General features: G+C 39.0%; 1 protein-coding gene across 1 annotated transcript; it reads right to left on the reverse strand.

The window, feature by feature from the left end:
• Positions 1-834: 834 nt before the first annotated feature.
• Positions 835-5,358, reverse strand: LOC103430019 (uncharacterized). The gene is made up of 14 exons (XM_008368156.4): positions 4,720-5,358; positions 4,420-4,537; positions 4,227-4,307; positions 3,828-3,910; positions 3,623-3,729; positions 3,414-3,524; positions 2,950-3,059; positions 2,355-2,616; positions 2,167-2,244; positions 2,001-2,051; positions 1,835-1,924; positions 1,628-1,708; positions 1,418-1,480; positions 835-1,304 (listed from the first exon to the last, which is right to left on the reverse strand). Exons 1-14 carry the CDS (start codon positions 4,802-4,804, stop codon positions 1,266-1,268), a joined length of 1,359 nt encoding a protein of 452 aa, XP_008366378.1. The 5' UTR covers positions 4,805-5,358; the 3' UTR covers positions 835-1,265.
• Positions 5,359-23,487: the final 18,129 nt, after the last annotated feature.

The following is a 23,487-nucleotide window of genomic DNA, read 5'->3' on the forward strand; positions in this document are numbered from 1 at the left end:
TTTTCAACTTTGATGGTGGATTAATTGGCATGTGTTTGTTGTGCCTATTGATTCTCCATGAGCTTGATGAAGAACACAAATTATAAATTTGTCCGTTTGGTGTTTGCTTTGACCAGAGAGCTTTTGGTTTTTCCAAAGGCTTGGCTTGCTTTGTTTCTTCCTCAAGTGTCTCTTTCATGAAAATGAGCCTAGTGTTTATAAGTGAGTGATTTAGTCTTAGTTTAAAATTCCCGATTTGAATCTTGTAATTTGTGGGATTGATTTTCTGATTTGATTTCATTTGAGCTAATTATTTAATTTAGCTCTTTATTAAATTAAAATCTTTAATTTAGGAAATTAAACCCTAATTGATATAATTTGATCAAGTTAGAGTTAATTTGTCTCCTTTTTGTATTGATTGATTTAATTTAGACTAACTAATTTAATTAGTCATGTACTTTCCTTTTAACTTTAGTACTAACTTGAAAATATTTTTTGCCAATAATGTGAGCCTTCATAGGTACTACCCTAAGGAGGTGTGGAAGTAGGTTAAATCTCACAATGAGCTAGTAATAATGTGGTTCAAATATGCTTTTGGCGATAATTGAACCTAAAACCTCTCAATTACGAGTGAAGAGGAATCCCATTAAACCGTAATATTAATTGTTGGTGCTCGCATTTTAATTAGGGTTAAGATCCATTTTTATTGTTTGTGCTACGGTTCAATACCCTCCGTTTTTGGGATGTTATACTTCTTTTTTGTATGGCGTTAAGTTTATGCATGAGCACTTTAATTTTTAATTCCACATTCCCAAACACCTCCCTATTCCAACGTTTAATATTGAATTCAAATCATTCAGCAAAATCTCGAAACATATCATTTGAGTTTCCAATGAAGTTACATTGCCAATTGTCCTTAACAAATTTATTGAAACTTTGGTGATGAAGCCACATAGCCTCAAACTTAAAGGAATATTTCCTCCAAGAGGTGCCATTGTTACACTGAAGGAAAATAGGACTATGGTCCGAGCTAAATATTGGCATGTTATGTAAGGTAACATTTTCATACAAATTAAACCATTCAGAATTGGGCAAGGCATGATCATGTCTTTCAAATGTTACCTTGGCCAATTCTGTGGTGTTTGAACGAACATAAAGGAATGCATTCAAGAAAAGGGAACAGCGATATGAGAACTTACAAAATGTCAAACGCGATTGGGTTACGAAAACAGAAGGCTTAACTTATGAGAGAAAGCAATGAAACACAACTTAAAATTGAAGATCCCTTAATACTGTTCAAAATCGTAGCAGCAGCTATTCATTTCCTACAGAAGGAACCATCATGGAATCAGACAAGTAAATGAGAAGTAAACTTTCAACCCTTGGCAAACACAATTGAAAAATACAGATGATATTCTTTTGATAACACGAGTAATACCTGTGACATTAGCCGATGTTTTCTCATTAGTTGTGTTCTTGCCTTGTCTAATAGTGCATTCCTCTGCACACAACGCATATACGGAAGTTAGTCTAAATGTCCTGGTTTGGTTAAGGATTACCCTACTTTAGGAAACTATATGTACATCTTAAAAAGTTTTTGCGTATTAGAGAAAACAGTCCAAATATAACAACAGAAATAAAACCATACCCAAACCCTCTCTTTCTTTCTATCTTCCTTTGTCAGTTTATCTGGATCTCTTTCTTCAGGTACAAAGAAACAGACAGTAATCTGTAAATTTAAGTCGAAATATTAGATCAATAATTCTTCAACTAACTACAAGACATTCAAAAGATGAGAATTTTTTATTTTGGGTACAGAAAAAAATGAACTAAGATAAACAGAGAGACGACCAACCTTATCAGTGGTAGATTCATACAATTCTGGGCCTAAATTTTTGTTTCTGTGTGGATTAAACTCGAACAAATTCTGTAGTTTCTCATTTTCCTGGTGCATAAACCAAATTGTTAATCCACCATAAATTAAGAACGCTGAGAAAATCAGAAAGAGGGAAAACACCAACCTTCATGTGGTTCTCAAATCCGCCAGCTAAAAAACTCTTCAAAAACTGTAACTGTTTACAAGATATTTAAAAGAAAATGACAATGATTAGAAAACACTATAAATCATAACAACAAGCCGAAAATGATTAAACAAACATTAATGAGAAATATGAAACATTCAATTACCTGAATAATTTGATACCATGATGATAACTTTAGTCCTTTTCCATTGACTGTTAGAACAAATTCTGACGGACGAGAACTCTGAAAGTATATAATTCAAATTACTACACTTTCATATCAACAAAAATACAATTTAAATGGTTCTGTCTTAATGTATTGCCAGAGAAATAAATTATAAAACTGACAGTTACCTCAAAATATTTCACAACCTCACGGACTTTGTTTGCAACATTCTCATTTCTTATGTCCGAATAAAGACAGTTTAACTTCTTTAAGACATTCTCTTTCAGTAATAGTTGCATGTGTGAATATTTTGTGAGGCTGGGATCCTTTGCTTCACTCCAGAACTTCTCCAGACTACCAGTTTCAAATATCAAAGCCAGCGCTTCACTGGCTGCTATGCGGACTAATTTATTATCGTGCTCTAATAGGTTTGAGAAGTAAGAAATGGCCCTGTATCAATTTGTACATATACGATTAGTGCTAAAACAACATAATTCACTCTATAACATGATAGAGATGGGCAACGATTGATATGTATGGCATATGGAGTAAAAAATTATGTAAAGGAAGAGAGAAAAAGAAATAGCATTTTTCATCTTTGTTATTTGTCCTCAAAACCATGTAAATAATACGAACTTAATAAATTAGAATTTGATTCACTGCTACTATTTCACAATTAGATGGTTTTTTTTTTCAGAAAATATATTTTAACTGTTAAAAGGTTACAGTTCAAGACATTTCTAAATTGAGTGAACTTCTCATTATGTTGAGTTAAAAATTTACCCATTCCAATAGTTGTGGCTGAGTCTCCATCCCTCCATACTTGTAAGAAGAAACAACCAAGCATATACTGCAGCAACTAGGATCTCTGCCGAATGGTTTTGGGTGTTGACCTAACAGATAAAACAACGACACCATTGATTATGACTAAATACTAATAAGCTACAGAAGATAATAACTATAGGGTCCGGGTAGTAGTAGTAGGCATTAGAAATACTAGAGAAAATATATGGGAACTTATAAAGTAAGTTAGAAAATTGGTAAAATAAAGATCCATAATTCTTCAATATAGGGTTTAGAAATACTAGAGAAATACTAGAGAAAATATATGGGAACTTATAAAGTAAGTTAGAAAATTGGTAAAACAAAGATCCATAATTCTTCAATATAAAAAGTTTTTTCCAAAACAAATGCAAAAGAAGAAATTAATTGGTTAAGACATAAAGGTAAGATAAGGGAATACATACATCTGAGGCAGACTCAGGATTAATGAACTTCCAAATAATTTGCATTGCACTTTCTGTCTCCTCCGAGTTAGTTGCACCAAAGAAAGCCACAATAGCCAAACAATCCAATATCTGTATCAAAACATCTCTTGGTCAACCCAACTTCTTGAGAAATCCTATAAACAAATTTAACTGATAGGTTTTATGAAGTATCATGAAAATTAAGCTACCTTTAAGGTCGTGGGTCCAGATTTCAGAACTTTGGAAAATACAGGAAGCAACTCTTTGTATATTTCGGACAACTTATCCTCGCAACAAATGACTATGGCCAGCAAGCCTGACATTATGATAAAAGGAGACCTGTTAGAGTTACAAGAGAAATGTAAAACAAAAGAAAAATAAAAATATACATGCTACTTGACAGAGCTAACAAACCAATGACATGAAGTGATAGCTGCTTCTCCCTGTTAGAACCCTTTTTTAGGCAATTCAAGCTTCTGAATAGAAAAGTAGCAAAACTGCAAGAAAACAGAAAGTAATCACAAAAGGAGCTCTCAGAAATCATTTACACAATCTAGATCTTCTACTAAACAGTGATGACTCAACATACATGATCACACAACCCACATACAAATGAAAAACCCACATGTTTACCAATTACCTATTACTTATTATCTACACATCAATCTTCTACAATGACATGATTCTTTGGGTGAAGACACAACTATTCTGATAGTACTGGAAAGCGAAGAAAACATAACGCAGTGATTTCATACTTCCTAGCAATAAAGCAAGACAATTTTTTTACATAAAAGAAAATTTAGATATGCTTACTTGTTTTCCAGAAACTCATGGTCTAGTTTACGATTTAATCCCTCAATTATTGATGCCAATGCCTCCTCTCGGTCGGATCCCCTTCATTGAAAAAAACAAAGAAAACCCATCAAAATTTGATGGCATGCAAAATCAATGGTACCCAATTTTCAGAATTACAGAAAGAAAGAAAAACAAAGTGACACAAAGGAACCTTTTCTCAAACAACCCTTCTAACAAAAAGGAAAGTGTCTTCAGTTTTGGAGGCCGAATCACCAGTTCATTGTCCGTAGACTCGTCAGCTGCAACTGCACCAGGTCTTCTACCAGTTTCTAAAACCATGAAAAATCAAGGAGTAAGAAAACACACATTGTAACTTTTCAAACTAACCAACAAAGAAAAGAATTCTCCATCTACACAAAATCTGAAGATACTAGCTGAACTGAAACGTAATTACAAAAACCAGAAAGCCAAAAGAAAATTACAAAAAAACAGAAAGCAAAAAATGAATTACTTCTTTCGCCGCCGCGCTTTCGGGCGGCTGAAGGCGGAGCAGCTCTGCCTCTTCTCATCATGTTCGAAAGCATGTGAGAACTCATCGCTCGAAGTCAATCACAGCGCAAAGTCTGGATTTATTTTTTTCCCGGAAACGGACGAATATCCCCAATTCAATTCCAATCAGGATGAACCCTAATTCCCAATTGGACCAAATCGTAACTTCTGCTAAACTCTGAATTCAGATCTCGGGCGACCCGTCCCAATCCTTTATTTCTGCGACGAACACGAAGCTCTAGTTCAAGCATTGTGGGGAGGTCTGATTGATTTATAAAAAGGTTTTCTTTCTGGTTTTGAATTCCGAATCGGAAAAGGACTTTGCTCTGTTTTTGAATTCCTAATCGGAAAGGGATTTTGCTATTTGCAAATTGGTAAGTAGACGAAATTGGAGTTGGAAAGAAAAGGAAACCTAAATTGCGCAACTGGAAAAAAACTCGCCCCCAATTTTAAAGTTTTTAGGGCGGCCTGACCTCCTCCACTACGGCGGTAAAAGCTCCACCCTGCGCGCGTAGCTTCAGTTATCTGGTATTAGGGGACCGTTAATATGGGAATAGATACCGTTAACAGGTGCAAAGTTGTTCACGAAAATTTTGAAAATAACTTTGTCCCTTTGATATTAGGTTAGTCTATTACATCATCTCCAACATTTGGGTTAAAATCTAAAATATTTAATTTAGAAAATTTAGATTTTAATTCAGAAATAATATTTCTCCTCCAATCCTTCTAGGTTAAACTTTTAGCCGGAGATTATTAAAAATTGAATTTAGAATTTTTTTTTTCTTCAAGTAACTTATAAAAGAAAATTATGTAGATTATCCTAATTTAAATTTATGAACATTTTAATATAAAAATATTTAGATTCTAATAAATATTGAAAAATTATTAAACCGACATCATGAAACTCATGAAACACTATGAAAGAATACGAAATACATAAAATAATTTTTTTTAATTACATTAGCCGTTTGATTTAATTTGGATCATTAAATCTTATTTTTTACCGTTAGATTTGATCATATTAGATCTTAACTATTGGATTCAATGAATTTATAAATATAGGACTAAAAACAAATACACATACATGGTGGGCCAATCCCCACTAACATGGGGAATCATGTGCTAAATTTGCTCTAGAAATGAGTTTTTGGTTAAAAATCATATTTGCCCCAAAGATTGGAGCAAGTTGGGGGATTAGGTCTTATGTTGTCAAATTATTATATTAAACAATGACATTATTTATCCATCTAGACATTGCTTATAATACTCACAACATTTTTAAAAATACAGTTTATCAAACGCTTAACTGTTTTATTTTGCAGCTGATTATTCTTAAAGTACAACATAAACAATTTATTAAAAAAGCACAACAATCCAAAACTTGTCCTTAGTCCAGTTTTCTTACTTTTTTTAATGTGAATAAATAATTTGGGAATTGAGAGTATGAGGTGTGAAAACAAACTCTGCTTCAATATTTGTTCATGTCTGCCATTTAAGGTCGGTGACATAATTATTAAATTTGCAGATAATATGTATATTATATATGTACGTATGTGTTTTTTAAACATACTTTTGTTTTTCATACACGTTTTAATGATTCATTATATTCCACATTTTTTTATAATTTTAAGGTATTATACAAGTAGCATCCCACATCGTCTAAGGGAGTGGATCCTGTAAGTCTTATATGTATATTCTCATCTCTCCCTAGCACGAGGCCTTTTGGGAGCTCACTGGCTTCGGGTTCCATCGGAACTCCGAAGTTAAGCAAGTTCGCGCGAGAGCAATCTCATGATGGGTGACCTACTGAGAAGTTCTCGTGTGAGTTCCTAGAAACAAAACCGTGAGGGCGTGGTCGGAGCCCAAAGCGGATAATATCATAGAAACAAAACCGTGAGGGCATGGTCGGGGCCCAAAAAGGATAATATCATGCTACGGCGGAGTCGAGCTCAGAATGTGGTGGGGACAGGGGCCAGGATGTGACAATACACGTGTTATACACGTACTTCCGTATTTATTACGTTTAACACATGTCATTTTGACACATTTTGACATATAAAATTCACATTTTCGATATTTATTTTTTTACATATTATCAAAGAAATAAAATAAATTTCTTTGACAAGTGGTGCTGGAAAGGTGTTGAGTTCTTGCATGACAACATGGGTTCAAACCACGTTGGTGGCTAATCTGACGACTAATCTAACTCTATCGTTTCACAAAAATAATAATAATAATAATAATAATAATAATAATAATAAATGGATATTTGACATGAAGTAAATATTAAAAATTTTAAAAACAAAAATCGTAGAATCTTCTCAAAATATTTTCTTAGCAAAGTTGCCGAATAATACACGAATGTATTTTTCACATACTATACTTGTTTCGTATTTTACTAACTTTGGCCGGTAACCCAACAAATGTCTATTTTTAAAAATCCTAAGTAGTTAATTAGAATGCTTTAAAAGTCTAAAGCATTTTAGATAATTAGGGTGGATCGGTTTTAGTAAAAACGGGGTTCCTTGTGGGTGCGTTTGGTACGTGGGACAGGACGGGACGGAACGGGACGAGGCGTTCCGTCCCGCGTTTGGTGCGCCAAAAATGGGTGGAACGGGCTGTTCCACGGGACAGATTTTGAGTGTTTTTGCGTCCCACCTCCCCCCCTGGAACGGGTTTGTTCCACGTTTGTGGAACGCAATGTTTTACCATTTTAAGACAAATATACCCTATGTCTTTTTAAAAAATTACACCTTCGTTCCGTCCCGTCCCGTCCCGTTCCGTTCCATCTGCGTACCAAACGCACCCAGAACCCCATTCAATCCCAAATTCCAATAACTAAATTGCCCTCACAACTTTCAATCATAGCCTTAGATTCATAACCCTAGGTGTGTATTTTAGTCAAACAAATTGTCGGCAGGCGAAAGACGTGAGAGTTGTTTCCTAGGCCCAAATGTAGCAACCCAATACGGCTATTTAGGCTCAAGCACAATCCCCACACACACAATAGCAAAAACGTAATTAATTCAAAATCGAAACCCCATTTCACAATAGACATGAATAGTGCAATTTGAACCTCTATTTTATACTATAGTAATAATTTCATAATTTTATTAGTTGCCCCTAAAATATTAATGAAACCTCTCTTTTCTTCTTAAGATTCTTAAGAGAGAGAGAAAATCAAAGCTTAGAAGTTATCCTTATGACCAAAATGTTCACTCAATTAAATGAGTTACATGACTCAATCATATGATGTGAGGGCATAGTTTTTCTTTGAATAACACAAGATCCGTTATAATTTTTTATTTGGGTGGTGCTATCTACACCCTTCTCGATTTCTTGTTGTTGGATGAATGAATGGGAGAATATCAAAAGACAATAATTAACAAATAATGTGTGGATAATACCACTTTTGATTTTTCACGAAAGTTCTATGTGAATGCAATGGTGAGTTATGGGTGTATAGGAATGACACATAAGCTGAATGAGCTATTTCCCCATCTAACTGTCAATTATGTGATGCATTGTTGAACTTTTCAACCTTTGAAATATATGTATAGTGTGTCACAATCAGTAGAGACCAAATTATTAATTGTGAATTGCAATCTTACCCAGTTGCAATCTAAATGTACATCTAAAAAGTTTATACAACGTATATAGTTCGAGAATACAATTAAATAGTAGTGTTTTGTGTTAATAATACATCAACATATATCAATATCTCAAATGGTTGAATGTTTTAGCTGGGGCTGTTGGTTATACGGCCACCGATTTAGGTTTTACTTTGACTGCGTATATTTGGTGACCAATACAACTGAGATGGTTTATATTAAGCATATAGTCACGAATCTCTGGTTGAACGCTTAGGGTTTTGTGTTGTACAACAATCATTTTGTCACTGATGATGACTCCACCGTTTTGTGTTGTACAACAATCTTCTTGTCACTGTGAATTTCTTTGTCAATTTGATAACCACTTCATTTTTAGTTTTCAATCGTTCCTAGAGATAGAGTGAAAGTATATGGAGAAGTGAGGAATGGAAAAGGATGATGCGAGGTTCATGGGAAGGATGAAAACAAAAACTTTGAAATAGAAATAGAAGAGGAGTTCGATTCTGATTACAGATCATTCTTGTGTTTACTAAGATATGAATAGTTAGTCAAAACTGTCGGGGCCACATAAAAATGGAATTCAACTCCTCCTTTTGGAGGAATTGGATTCCTTGGTGGAAGGTGGGAATTGAGTTCCAAGAGTTAAGGGCCTTAGGAAATGGCCTCTTTCAATTGTGAGGGTGAGGGGTCATTTTATAGAATAAGGGCTCCTCACTTATTACATATTTGGCCCTTCCTTTATTACATAATTACATTTAAGTCCCCTGAGTATTTGTACGAGATCTAAATACAGATGCCATAAATATGGTATAAATAGTAGTCCCCCAAGTCTTCAGTCAATAGAGTCTTTTGGCTAAAGACTTGAAATTCAGTCCATGTGTGGGTTGAAGTAATTAGATGTCATCTAGGACTGATACTCGATATAAGGCGGTGTCCAATCCGAAATGATGCTCAACTATCACATGTTACGAGGTTGCTCAGCTTGTGGCTTATGTTGTCTTGGTTGGCTCGGCTTGTGGCGTTGAAGTTGAGGGAGTCCCTTTTATAGAATAAGGGCTCGCTCTTCAATACATAAATGATGGGCTAGAGTTGATGTTCGCGGCGAGGCGGTTGCTTACTAGGCAGCGATGCTCTCTGATGATGGTGAGGGAGTCTCTTTTATAGAATAAGGGCTCGCTCCTCAATACATGAATAATGGGCTAGAGTTGATGCTGCTCTAATGATGGTGAGGGAGTCTTTTTTATAAAATAAGGGCTTGCTCCTCAATACATAAGTAATGGGCTAAAGTTGATGCTCTCTAATGATGGTGAGGGAGTCCCTTTTATAAAATAATGGCTCGCTCCTCAATACATAAATAATGGGCTAGAGTCCCCCAAGTATTTTTCATGAGGCCCAATACATGGTACATAATGTAGTCCCCCAAGTCTTCGGTTAATAGAGTCTATTGGCTGGAAACTTCAAATTGAATCCATGTATGGGCCGAAGTGGCGGTTGTTCAGAGGCGGTATTTGTATACCCTGCACTGAAGCTTTGTAGGTGAAGCTTTGCAAGTGAAGCTTTGAAGCTAGAGCTTTGTAAATGAAGCTTTCGAAGCTGGAGCTTTTGTAAATGAAGCTTTTGAAGCTAGAGCTCTGTAAATGAAGCTTTTGAAGCTGATTAACATGAGTGATGCTCATGAATGTTTATGTTGATTAACATGAGTGATGTTCATGGATGTTGTCATGAGTGATGCTCTTGAATATTAACATGAGTGATGCTTATGAATGTTGACATGAATGATGGTCATGAATGTTTATGTATGATTGTCATGAGTGATGCTCATGAATGTTTATGTATGAATGACATGAGTAATGTTCAGGTATAATTTGGAGTACTGGGCGTATTTTTGATCACTTGGTTGTTGGCATTAAGGAGAGTACAGATTGTACATTTCATCACCTGGTTGGTAGCATGAATGGCTAGTTGCCAAATGATATTAGAGTACGGGTTGTACATTTCATCACCTGGTTGGTGGTATGGATGGCTAGTTGCCAAATGATATTAGAGTATGGGTTGTACATTTCATCACCTGGTTGGTGGTAATAGCGGCAGGTTGCCGAATAATTGTGGAGTACTGGGCGTACTTTTGATCGCCTGGTTGAAGCTATTTTGGGCTTATGGGCCTTCGCCCTCTACACAACATTTCAGCCCATTTATTTTGGGCTTTGCCCTTTTTTTTATTTTTTTATTTTTTATTTTTACCCTCTGATGGGGTTTATACAAATATCTCCAAAAGATATGAAAAATAAATTACATCATTCAAAAATAAGGAAAGTAATCCACATTATTCTGGTGGGGTGTTTATTCCTTGCTTTTGTTTTTCTGCTTTTCTTTTGCTTTTCCCACTCCATTTCTTTCTCTTTTTCTCTTTTCCTTTTGCTTTCCACTGCGTCTCTGTCTCTGTCTCTTGGCGAAACTGGAGGGCTAACTCCACTTGCTTTTCTTGGACAGCCTGGTCGTGCCCATCCACTATCACCCCTCTTTTTTCTTTTTCTGTTGTTTAAACACAAGCTGGTGTACTCCAGCTGTAAAAATCCCATCAAAGTACTTTTCTTTTCTACTCTTCTGCTTTTGCTTTCGGTTCACTGCGCTTTCAGTCTTGTCAAAACCAAATCTGGCACCAAAGTTGAAAGCCACCGAAAGCAACCATGTGTTGCTGTCCACAGCTACCAGAGATAACCAGTCCCTTTCTTGCATTCCATCTCTGGCAAAGTTGAAGTCGGTGAAAACCTCCTCCACAGTGCGCAGGCTGTACGGTGCTATTCCTCCTTGCCGTCTGTCACAGCTCCTTACTGCTACTCAGCATCTGACTCCGTTTCTTCTGGTGATAAGAGCCTATCGAAACAGTGCCCAGGTATTGTGCAGATGGGAACGCGGTCGGCCTTGCGCTTTTTGGCAGAAAAGCTTTTGCCAGAGGTGGTGCATGTATCGTCGCCTGAGCTGAGGAATACCTTGTACTTCCAGTTGTTTGAACGCCGAGATGAAGCCGAGAGCGATCACCTTCTCCATTGTTACGGAGCTTTACCAGAAAATCAATGGGGAAGGAAGACTGGAAGAGCCGAGACCAGACTGGCCGAGAATCTGTCGATTGGGTTCTTGCAAAGATCTTTGAGCTATTTCTGGAGGAGAAGACTCGCTTGCGTTGCCGCCATGAATTGGCGGGAAGGATGTAGACGGAGCTGGGAAGGGAGGGACAGATCAGGTGAGAGAGAGGAGGGAAAGAATGAAGGTTTTTTTTTTTTTTATGTCTGTTTTCACGAATCCTGGAGGATTCGAATTTGACGATGGCGACGTGGCACGAAAAATTTCTGTAATTTTCTAGAAATTAAAAATTTTCTTTGGATCTCCGAATTTTGACGATGGCAACGTGAAGGGAGATGATTGTTTGGCGGACCCATCATGATGGTGATCATCTCCTTCAACACTCTTCATTGCCTGATCTTTCATGTTAGAGAAAAAGAGTTTAAGCTTAAGAAACAGTAGCAATTATAAAGATGGAGAAATCAGATCAGATATCTGGATATTGGTAATGGGAAGGAACCAAACGTGTATGCTTCTAAGTGGCTATGACTTTGGTGATGCAGTGTTGTTGGGTTTCTCCAGATTTTGCAAATTCACGGTGGAGGTATGAAAAATTAAGAGAGAACCGACATAGCTTTTCATGTCGTTTCTCATAGATGGCGCCAAATGTTGATACACAAAACTCGAGGTCTTGGAACAACGTAAATCCGACCGTGAATCTGCATGAAATGTAAATAACACAAGATGTATCGTGGTTCACCCCAAGGTTTGGGCTACATCCACACTGAATATGTATTTATCTGAGGGAGAGAGAGAAAGCTCTGAGAGTGAGAGCTTTGAAAGGGTGAGAAGCCTTAAGAAATGGCCTCTTTCAATTTGTGAGGGTGAGGGGTCATTTTATAGAATAAGGGCTCCTCACTTATTACATATTTGCCCCTTCCTTTATTACATAATTACATAATTACATTTAAGTCCCCCGAGTATTTGTATGAGATCTAAATACGGAGGCCCTAAATATGGTATAAACAGAACCCACGACATTCCGTAGAACAATGCCAATGAAACCAACACACGTTAACACAGACCAGCTGGCATCCACATTGATTTTTGTGAACTACGTAGGAGGAATGGCCCATCTGGATGCTTGAATAGCCTCCGTTTGAAAAACAGGGAGTCCTTTTAACAACATCGAAAAAAGCTCTAGTTGAGTTGGAGATAGCACATATCACTTGAGTAGGGTTGATTTGATTGTTAATGTACAAAAGATTGCACCTGGCTTTCCATATGTGCCAATACGTAAAGGTAACATACGAAAGGAATGACAACTTATCATCATCATAATCGCCATGCACATTTGAAGTAGAAAGTACCCACTCCAACCAGCTCGAAACCTTGCTCTTCACAATTCGAAGATTGAGAACACCACCAAACCAAACAGGTTCCACCCAAGGGCATAATAACAATAAGTGCTCGATCGACTCATCCTAGTTATGACAAATCGGGTAAGTCAGAGAAGGGACAGACCGCTTTTGAACAGATCATTCATCATTAGGAAAACACGATTGAGGGATTTCCACATGAAGTTTCGTATCTTTGTCGGCGCTCTAAGTTTCCAAATAAGCTTCCATAACCGAATTGGGATAGCAAGGGAAGAATAAGGATGCTGAGTCATCAGGGGGTTTTGGGCTTTCTCCTAATGGTACCCGGTCTTCACCGAATAATGCCCATTCTTGGTCATCAGCCAAATGAGCCTATCCTCATATATAGAGTCTTCAATATTTGCATCCCTAATAACATTGAGATCCTCCACCGAAAGGAAAGGTTGGAGCGAGTTGAGGTCCCATGTTCGAGATTTTGGACAAATAAAATACACCACCCGAGTATCCTTGGTGACCGACACCTCACCACTAAGAATATGATGGCCCATCGGGAGGGATGGAAGCCACATGTTAACCTAAACTCGCACCCGCTGCCCATCCATGATTTGCCAGTGAGCCCTATTCAATAATAAATCTCTTTCCACCAATAAGCTGGACCAAACCCAAAAAGCCCGGCTACCCTTATGAGCATTAATAAAGGAACAATTTGGGAAATACATGGCCTTACATGGCCTTAAGAACCTAAGCCCATAAATAATTTGGCTCTGTAATCAACCTTCAACACTGCATTGCAAGAAGAGCATCGTTAAAGGATATGAAATTTCTAAAACCCAATTCCCCTTCAGATTTTAGGAGTCCCAACACTTTTTTGGAGACCCAGTGAATTTTTTCTCTCCCCTTTTTTTTGTCCCCACCAGAACCCATATATCAAGGAGTCTAACTCATTGCAAATAAAATTCAAGAATTTAAATAAATTCATCGAGTATGCTAGAATGGCTTGGGCAACAAACTTAATCATCACCTTTTTACCAGCCTGAAAGAGAGTACAATGTTTTCACCCCTGAATTTTCCCCAACAAACAACCCTTCACATAAGCAAGTCCATAGCACTTCAAGCTGCCCCAAATGGCAGGTAGACCAAGATAGGTACCTGGATCGAACACCATCGGAATACCTAGGTCACTCCCAAGCTCCTTCATAATTGCCATAGAACTATTAGCACTGAAATACACACATGATTTATGAAGATTCATTGCCTGGCCCGAAGCCAAGCAGTAGGTTTCCAGTAATCTGCCCAAGTTGCTACAATTAGCTTTGTTAGCCTTCAAAAAGATCAAGGTGTCGTCAACAAAGAAAATATGGGAAATAGGTGGGCCATAGGCACACATCCAAACCCCCTGCAGTTGTTTAGACTTTGTGGTGGTACTTATCATATTTGACAAAACATCGCTAACCATCAGAAACAAATACGAGGAGAGTGGGTCACCTTGCCTTAAACCTCTCGAATGATCATATTTGTTACCAGGTTGCCCGTTGAGGATGACAGCAAAGTTAACTAAACACATACACCCCATGATAAGTGTCCGCCAAATGGGGTGAAACCCCATCTTTTTCATGACAGCATTCAAAAAATCCCATTCCACACGGTCGTAAGCTTTATGCATATCAAACTTGATGCCAAGTTCAAACTTGCTCTTTGTTTTCCTGAGTTTCAGGAAGTGGAATAGTTCGTGAGCAATCCCAATATTTTCCTGAATCTGCCAACCCCCAACGAACGCATTCTACATGGGAGAAATAAGGCTCGGAAGTAGAGGTTTCAGTCTATTAGTCAAAACCTTGGATAATACTTTATAGGAAAAATTACATAAATTTATAGGCCTGAAGTGAGAAACCAACTCCGGGTTTAGGACCTTAGGGATTAAAACTATGTGAGTCGCGTTGAGCTACCTAGGACAAGCTTCACCATTTGATAAGAACATGACAAGCTCATTAACTTTGTTAACGATACAGTCTTAAAATGAGTGGTAGAACACCCCTTGGAACCCATCCGCCCTCGGGGCCTTGAGACCTCCCATTTGCCTAGCAGCCATTGTAATTTCCTCCTCTGAGATAGGCATCAGTAAGGACTGGTTTATATCATCCATGACCATTAGGCAGATGCACTCCAAAACCTGTCCGCATTCTCTCGGACCTAATGAAGTAAAGAGTTTGATGAAGAAGTCATCAACCAATTGGTGCACATGGCTTGGATGCTCATCCCAAATACCGTCGTCGATCTTAATCTTCACCACTTTGTTTCTCCTCTATCTTTGCAAAGTAGATTGATGGAAAAACGAAGTGTTGGCATCACCATCTCGGAGCCATTTAGCCTTTGATCATTGTTGCCAAAAGTTTTCCTCTTGTTCCCGTAGCCTGTCAACCGCGATGGTCACTTTGAGAATTTCCTCCCTAATTGGTCCCCAGTTCATTTGGAGTTCCCCAAGTTGGTCCATCAGAACTTCGATTTCCTTAGCTCTATGGTTGAACTTTTTTTTGTTCCATGAAGTTAGTTTGGATCTACAGACATTAATCATGTTCTGCCATCTTGTAATCACGTCCCCAGAGTAATGGCGGTTCCATCAGGATTTAACAATCCTTTTGCAATCCTCCTCATTAGCCCACAAAGCTTCAAAATGAAACCGCTTTCTACCTTCTCTGGCTCGACTCACAACATATAAAGACTGGGTAATGATTTGAACCCACAACCGTATCGTGTGTAACAGAGGTATTTGGCCAAGTAGCCTGCCACAGTTGGTTACACAACCCCTGTCAGTCCGTTCCTCCACTAGCTCCCCATTTCTAGTCCCTCGCCATGTAAATGGAGACCCATTAAAGTGGAGGTCCAAAAGCTCTAATGCCTCCATGAAATTTTCCAAGTACCGGGGCCGGTTATAAAGAATCGGAGCCCCTCCAGATTTTTCGGACTCCCAAATAAATTCATTAAAGTCACCCCTACATAACCAAGGAATATCCAAAGGCTGAAAGTAGGAAGTCATTCAATTCTAAAAGACCTCATTTTCCCCACGATAAGAAGTATTATACACTCCAGTCACCCTTACCCACATATCATCTCCAACTCCCCTAACCCTAGCATCAATGATATGCTTGGAAGAGAAGATAATTTAGACCTCCAACGAATCATCCCACCAAAGGCTAAGACCACCAGCCCTGCCAATCGGCGAGACATTAAAACCATCAATGAATCCCATTCTTCTTCGCACCCCATTAACTTTATGATCCTTCATCTTAGTTTTTGAAAGAAAGATCATAGAGGGTCTATATTTTCTAATGAGCCCATGTAGAGCCCAAACTACCGTGTCCGACCCAAGAACACGATAGTTCCAAAATAAGTGTGTCATGGCAATCTTACGGCTGTATCAGGCCAATTGCCACTGCCTTGGGGAGTTTTCCTCCTTTTCCTTGCCATAAGATCAGTACGTTCAGCTTCCGAGACCTCCTCCATGTACTCCCACATCTCAAAGAATTCTTCTGGGATCTCCTCTAGCTCTTTTTCAACGAGTAGGGCGCGTTCCATCATCAAGCACCTCTCTTTAATGCTTATACTTCGCAACCTATCAGCCATTCTTTGTTTTCTTTCTACTCTACTATCGCTGTTTTTGCTTCTTTTGTGGGATGATTTGATGATATCCATGTCACTTGGCTCTGCACCTCTTTTTAGTATATTGCCATCAGTCCCTTCCTTCCCAATCTCTTCTATAACAATGGAAGACTTGCCTCCATTATGCCATTGCAGGGCTCTATCAGCTGACATTGAGAGGCCCACATTTAGACTGCCCAGGTTGGAGTGTCGAGTGAAGAGATGGTTGAGAAGGAGATTGGTTTGTGAAAGCGCAAGCTTTTTCTATTATTGGTTGTATAAAGGGTAATGTGGAGATGATTTTTTTTTTTAAAACTAAATTGGTATAAATGGTAATGCTAAGGAAATCAAACTTTGTTTGCAAATCTAGTTTAAAAATTTGGTCTCCATAGCATTACTTAAAAAACATGTGTGTAAATAATCTTCAATTTTAGTTTGGTTAAAGCGAAGAAGACTTGGTTTCCACGGCAACAACATTGACGTTGATTCCGTGAAGTGGGGGAGGGGGTCAGGATTTTAGCTTAGGAGGGGTCCAAAAGTCTCAATCTGAAATGCTCTCTTGATTTTACAAAAATTAGTATGTCATGTGGTGAGAAACTGACCACCAATGTTTGAGTCGGGTACGGTGTCATCCTCATCATCCTCTCCGTTAAACCTAACCTCAAGCCTCTCTGACTTTTTTTTTTCTCTCTCTCCACTGATCACTAGGTTAGAGTGATTCTCAAAGCTCACAAGCAGTGCATTACTTGAACTCTATAGAAGCCAACAACAACAACAACAACAAAGCCTTTTCCCACTAAGTGGGGTCGGCCTATGAATCCTAGAACGTCATTGCGCTCATTTGTGTCATGTCCTCCGTTAGATCCAAGTACTCAAGTCTTTTCTTAGGGTCTCTTCCAAAGTTTTCCTAGGTCTTCCTCTACTCCTTCGGCCCCGAACCTCTGTACCGTAGTCACATTTTCGAACCGGAGCGTCAGTAGGCCTTCTTTGCACATGTCCAAACCACCGGAACCGATTTTCTCTCATATTTCCTTCAATTTTGGCTACTCCTACTTTACCTCGGATATCCTAATTCCCAATCTTATCCTTTCTCGTGTGCCCATACATCCCACGAAGCATCCTCATCTCCGCTACACCCATTTTGTGTACGTTGATGCTTCACCGCCCAACATTCTGTGCCATACAACATCGCTGGCCTTATTGCCGTCCTATAAAATTTTCCCTTGAGCTTCAGTGGCCTACGACGGTCACACAACACGCCGGATGCACTCTTACACTTCATCCATCCAGCTTGTATTCTATGGTTGAGATCTCCATCTAATTCTCCGTTCTCTTGCAAGATAGATCCTAGGTAGCGAAAACGGTCACTTTTTGTGATCTTCGCTAGATTGCTCCGGTCATTAGTGTGGATAAGTATATAAATGGATAGAGATAGGAAAGCAAACACAAGATGTACGTGGTTCACCCAGATTGGCTACGTCCACGGAATAGAGGAGTTCTCATTAATTGTGAAGGGTTTACACAAGTACATAGGTTCAAGCTCTCCTTTAGTGAGTACAAGTGAATGATTTAGTACAAATGACATTAGGAAATATTGTGGGAGAATGATCTCGTAGCCACGAAACTTCTAAGTACCGGAGTGTGGTATCGTCTTGACTTGCCTTATCTGTCTCATAGGTAGATGTGGCATCTTCTCTGGAAGTACTCTTCCTCCATCCAGGGGTGGTATCTGTAACTGGTGGAGATGCACAAGGTAATGTATCAATTTCACTTGAAGCTTACTTGTAGTTTCATGCTTGGTCAAGCGAGATACAAACCATGTAGTAGGAGTCCCCCAAGTCGCCGAGCTGGGGGATCTGCTGAAAGATGTGACAGACAAGGTAAGCAATCATAGCTCCGACTGATTGTTCACATTCTCCCTATCTTGCAGGCAGCATGAAGGATAAAGAGAAGAAAAATGAGGAGAGATGATATGGGATACTTTTGCTTTTGAAGAAGTAACTTTCCACAGGCTTATTCTTGAACTGGGCTGGAGGGTTTTCTGGTTTCCTCCAGAGTATAAGGCCGACTGAAGAATTTGAGGGTCAAAACAAGTCCATCAAATCTAGAGTACGTTCGACCCTGCTGATATGGGATACTTTTGCTTTTGATAGAGTAGTGGATGTATCGGCACGTGTGCTGTTACGCTTGTCTCCACATGCTTCCTTGTATCCTTCTCACTTGCCCTATCTGTTCCTCAGTCAGATGCGGTATCTTCCCTGGAAGCATAAGATGTTGAAGATGAGTACTCGAGAGCAATGCCAAGTAAGTAATCAGGTAAGGGGTTCCAGGCAGTCAGTTCCTGGCTGGAAGCTTGATTCTAAGTGCTGACTGATTGCTCTCTTTCTCCTTGTCTTGCAGGTAAGAACAAGGCCAAAGGAAAAGACAGGGAAAAAGCATGATATGGGATACTCTTGCTTTTAACCCTGATGATATGAGATATTCTTGCTCTAGTATAGCTTGTTTACAGAGGTATTATCGGGGGGAAAGAAAGCTGAATATTTCGAAAGGCTTTGTTGGGAGTGCCCTCTCAGATAAGAGAAAGGGTTGAGCATTTTTGCAGGTATGCCTGTCCGTTAGGGATGGAAGTCGACATATATAGGAGTCTCCCTAACATCAAGTAATAATGCTATTCCTTTACCCTGCTTGGTTATAACACGGTAGTGGGAGCTGCCAGCTTCACATGTTTTAACTCTGTCAGAGCACTTTGAAAAAGTGGTTTGTGGTATCTGGAAAGCTGAAGTTGCGTGTGAAGATTACAGACCTGTCGGGGGTCTGGCTCTCGAGATTCGGAGAACGATGCCTCTTCGATTTTTGAGAAAGCAATCTTGCTGGGGGTCTGGCTCTCGAGATTCGGAGAGCGGTGTCTCTTCGATTTTTGAGAAAGTAATCATGTTGGGAGTCTGGCTCTCGAGATTCAGAGGGCCGTGCCTCTTCGATTTTGGAGCAAGCAATCTTGTTGGGAGTGTTTTCTCGAATGTGAGTAAAGGTTGGGCATGTTTACTAGTCTACCTTGCCACGAAGCACAGAGGTTGACACACAGGGACTTTCCAATTATCCAGCAGTGGTACTGTTCCTTTACCTTCTCTTCGATTTTGAGAAAGTAATCATGTTGGGAGTCTGGCTCTCGAGATTCGGAGGGCGGTGCCTCTTCGATTTTGGAGCAAGCAATCTTGTTGGGAGTGTTTTCTCGAATGTGAGTAAAGGTTGGGCATGTTTGCTAGTCTACCTTGCCACGAAGTACAAAGGTTGACACACAGGGACTTTCCAATTATCCAGCAGTGGTACTGTTCCTTTACCCTCTCTTCGATTTTTGAGAAAGTAATCATGTTGGGAGTCTGGCTCTCGAGATTCGGAGGGCGGTGCCTCTTCGATTTTGGAGCAAGCAATCTTGTTAGGAGTGTTTTCTCGAATGTGAGTAAAGGTTGGGCATGTTTGCTAGTCTACCTTGCCACGAAGCACAGAGGTTGACACACCGGGACTTTCCAATTATCCAGCAGTGGTACTGTTCCTTTACCCTTGTGGGTAATAATATGGTAGCTAGACCTTCAAAATTTATGTGTCTAAACTTTGTTAGTGTTGTTTCTTTGCAATTCTTTTACCCTTCTTGGTCAGAGCGATGTAGTGGGAGCTGCAAGCTTCACGTGTCTCAACTTTGTCAGAGAACTTTGGCAAAGTTATCTGTGGTACCCATGAGCTACTGTTGCGTGTGGGAAGTGGGTGATTGAACAGTACGATTCATGTGCTTTCTACTTCGCCAGAAATCTTCGACAGAATGCCCATAATTTCCGCAAAGCTGAGTGTGCGTGTGACAGGTGCTGACAAGGCTGGAAAAGTAGGTGCCTCTTCGATTTCTGAAATCGGCCCTCGTGGTCTCTGAGCAGCCCAGCTTTTGAGAAAGCAAGCCTCTTCGATTTCTGAGATCGGCCTTTGTGGTCTTTGAGCAGCCCAGCTTTTGAGAAAGCAAACACCTCTTCGATTTCTGAGATCGACCCTCGTGGTCTCTGAGCAGCCCAGCTTTTGAGAAAGCAAACGCCTCTTCGATTTCTGAGCAGGCGCCTCTTCGATTTCTGAAGCTTCGTCGAGTGCAGATTTTTATAGGGGCTGACATTAAGTTCCAAAGCACACTTGAATATCCACCAGTAGAAGCTCCATTCTTGCACTTCTAAGATCTTGTTTTGTCCGACCTCTTCTCTCTTCAACACCTTTGAAAATGTCTGGCCCCTCCGACCGTCGTTTTGACTTGAACCTTATTGAAGAGGCAGCCCCGCCTTCTCCAGATAACATATGGCGCCCATCCTTCGTCTCCCCTACTGGTCCTCTTACCGTTGGGGATTCCATGATGAAGAATGATATGACCGCTGCGGTAGTGGCCAGGAACCTTCTCACTCCCAAAGATAACAGACTACTTTCCAAACGGTCTGATGAGTTGTCTGTTAAGGATTCTCTGGCTCTCAGTGTTCAGTGTGCAGGTTCTGTGTCTAATATGGCCCAACGCCTATTTGCTCGAACCCGCCAAGTTGAATCATTGGCGGCTGAAGTGATGAGTCTCAAACAGGAGATTAGAGGGCTCAAGCATGAGAATAAACAGTTGCACCGGCTCGCACATGACTATGCTACAAACATGAAGAGGAAGCTTGACCAGATGAAGGAATCTGATGGTCAGGTTTTACTTGATCATCTGAGATTTGTGGGTTTGTTCCAAAGGCATTTATTGCCTTCGTCTTCTGGGGCTGTACCGCGTAATGAGGCTCCAAATGATCAATCTCTGATGCCTCCTCCTTCTAGGGTTTTGTCCAGTACTGAGGCTCCGAATGATCCCCCTCCGGTGCCTTCTCTTTCTGGGGCTCTACCGACTGCTGAGACTTCTCCTAAGCAACCTTTGTGAAGGCTCCCTCTTGTTTGTTTATTTTGACTCAAGTATATGTACATATTTGTAACTTATCGGGGATATCAATAAATAAGCTTTCCTTCATTTCAACGTATTGTGTTAAATACACCAAAGCCTTCTTCGCTAAGTTCTTTGAATTTTCTTTTGTTGAAGCTTGTATGTTGAAGCTTTGTGAGTGGAGCATATAGGTTGAGGTAGTGTTCCCTTAATTTCCCGAGTGAGGAAAACTTCTCGATTGGAGACTTGGAAAATCCAAGTCACTGAGTGGGATCGGCTATATGAATCTTAGAACGCCATTGTGTTCTGTCCTGTGTCATGTCCTCCGTTAGATCCAAGTACTCTAAGTCTTTTCTTAGGGTCTCTTCCAAAGTTTTCCTAGGTCTTCCTCTGCCCCTTCGGCCCTGAACCTCTGTCCCATAGTCGCATCTTCTAATCGGAGCGTCAGTAGGCCTTCTTTGCACATGTCCAAACCACCGTAACCGATTTTCTCTCATCTTTCCTTCAATTTCGGCTACTCCTACTTTACCCCGGATATCCTCATTCCTAATCTTATCCTTTCTCGGAACTCTATAGAAGCCACCAACCTTAAATCAAACCCGATGAAAGAAAATAAAGTAAAACCGTCGGACTAGGGCCTTCATCCTATGGAAAAACCTTGAAACTCATAGCATAAAACTAAACTTTTCAGTGTGAAAAAAAAATGTCAAGATTCCGTGTACTTCTTAAGGTAAAATCATATGCATTCAGTTAGGAAAACATCTTTATGTGACTCACTTTTATTTGGGTTGTGAGATCAAATCTGTTTAGTTTTTATAGAAAAGCATATTTGAGTAACTTGAGGAAAAAAGAAGTTGACTAAGTATCTTTTATTGTTGTCCTATTTCTTTAGGCTTCAATTTCCCTTTAAATAAATAAGTTTGAATTGTGGGAAATTAACTTTTGCATATTCTAAAGAATACATGCGCTACCCACAACAGCTACACCACCTGCAATTTTCTCCTTCCAACCACTACCAATCCTATGCTCTGGCAATGGTGCAATCAGCAAAGCACAACTTAGATAAGTTGCGAAACTTGTGTAAGTGATAATAATACAACATATGTGAATATCAATAACATCAAATGATTAAATGTAAAAGTAGTGTTACATGGACTTTTCTTTTGAATACTGGGTCAATCCAATCACCGTCAATATCATTCCAATATTCTCTTCGAATTGTGGCTCACCGTTCACCTTTCATCAATTCCGAGTAATCACAAAGGTCCAATTGCCACATATTTCATAATTTAACCACCATACGCCTCATTATATGTATAGGAATAGTTATATTCCACATGTTATAATACAAGTGAAGGAAATAATGTATTTTTCTGTGCCCTTTCAATTATTTTACGACATGTGAAGTGATGGCCCAAATACCGGGCACTTTGAAAAATTTCTCAGTTATTCTGAGAAAGTTTTTAAATATTATTTTCTACTATCAAAACTCTCATGTGTGTCACAAATTAACTTCTATTATACTATCACAATGTAATATAGTTCGAATCGGCTATAAAAAAAAATTAATAAGATTAAGGCCGCATCAAAATTGACAATCATAAACATATCACTTATACTTTTGATCTATACTAAAAGGTTTCTTCTTGGTTAAAGCTTCAGTAGTGAATTTGTTTTAAATGCGATTTGTTAGTCTAAATTAATGAATACCAATGTTTTGATTTCAATCTAATTTCAAAACTTATAAGATCGTTTCAGGATTAAATTCGTCAAAACTTCATTGTCAAAAAACAATTAAAACGTCATTTTGGACGACAACATCACAAACCGTTAGTTAATTGAACATTTTTGCGCCCGATAACAGGGGATAGATGAACAGTTTTGTCTAGAGTTTAATTATGTCAAGGGGAATTACTAATTATGTAAAATTGTAACTTGCATTCTAAGACCATCTCTAACCAAGTTAAAATCTAAAATTTTAACTCAAAAAATTTAGGTTTTAACCCAGTAATAATTTTTCTGCTCCAATCTTCCTAGGTTAAACTTTTAGTTATTAAAGAAGAATTTAAAATAATATTTTTTTTTAAATACGTAGACTATCATAATTTAATTTCATG

This window comes from Malus domestica, chromosome 10 (genome assembly GCF_042453785.1).
Source record: "Malus domestica chromosome 10, GDT2T_hap1".
NCBI classification, from domain to species: Eukaryota; Viridiplantae; Streptophyta; class Magnoliopsida; order Rosales; family Rosaceae; genus Malus; species Malus domestica.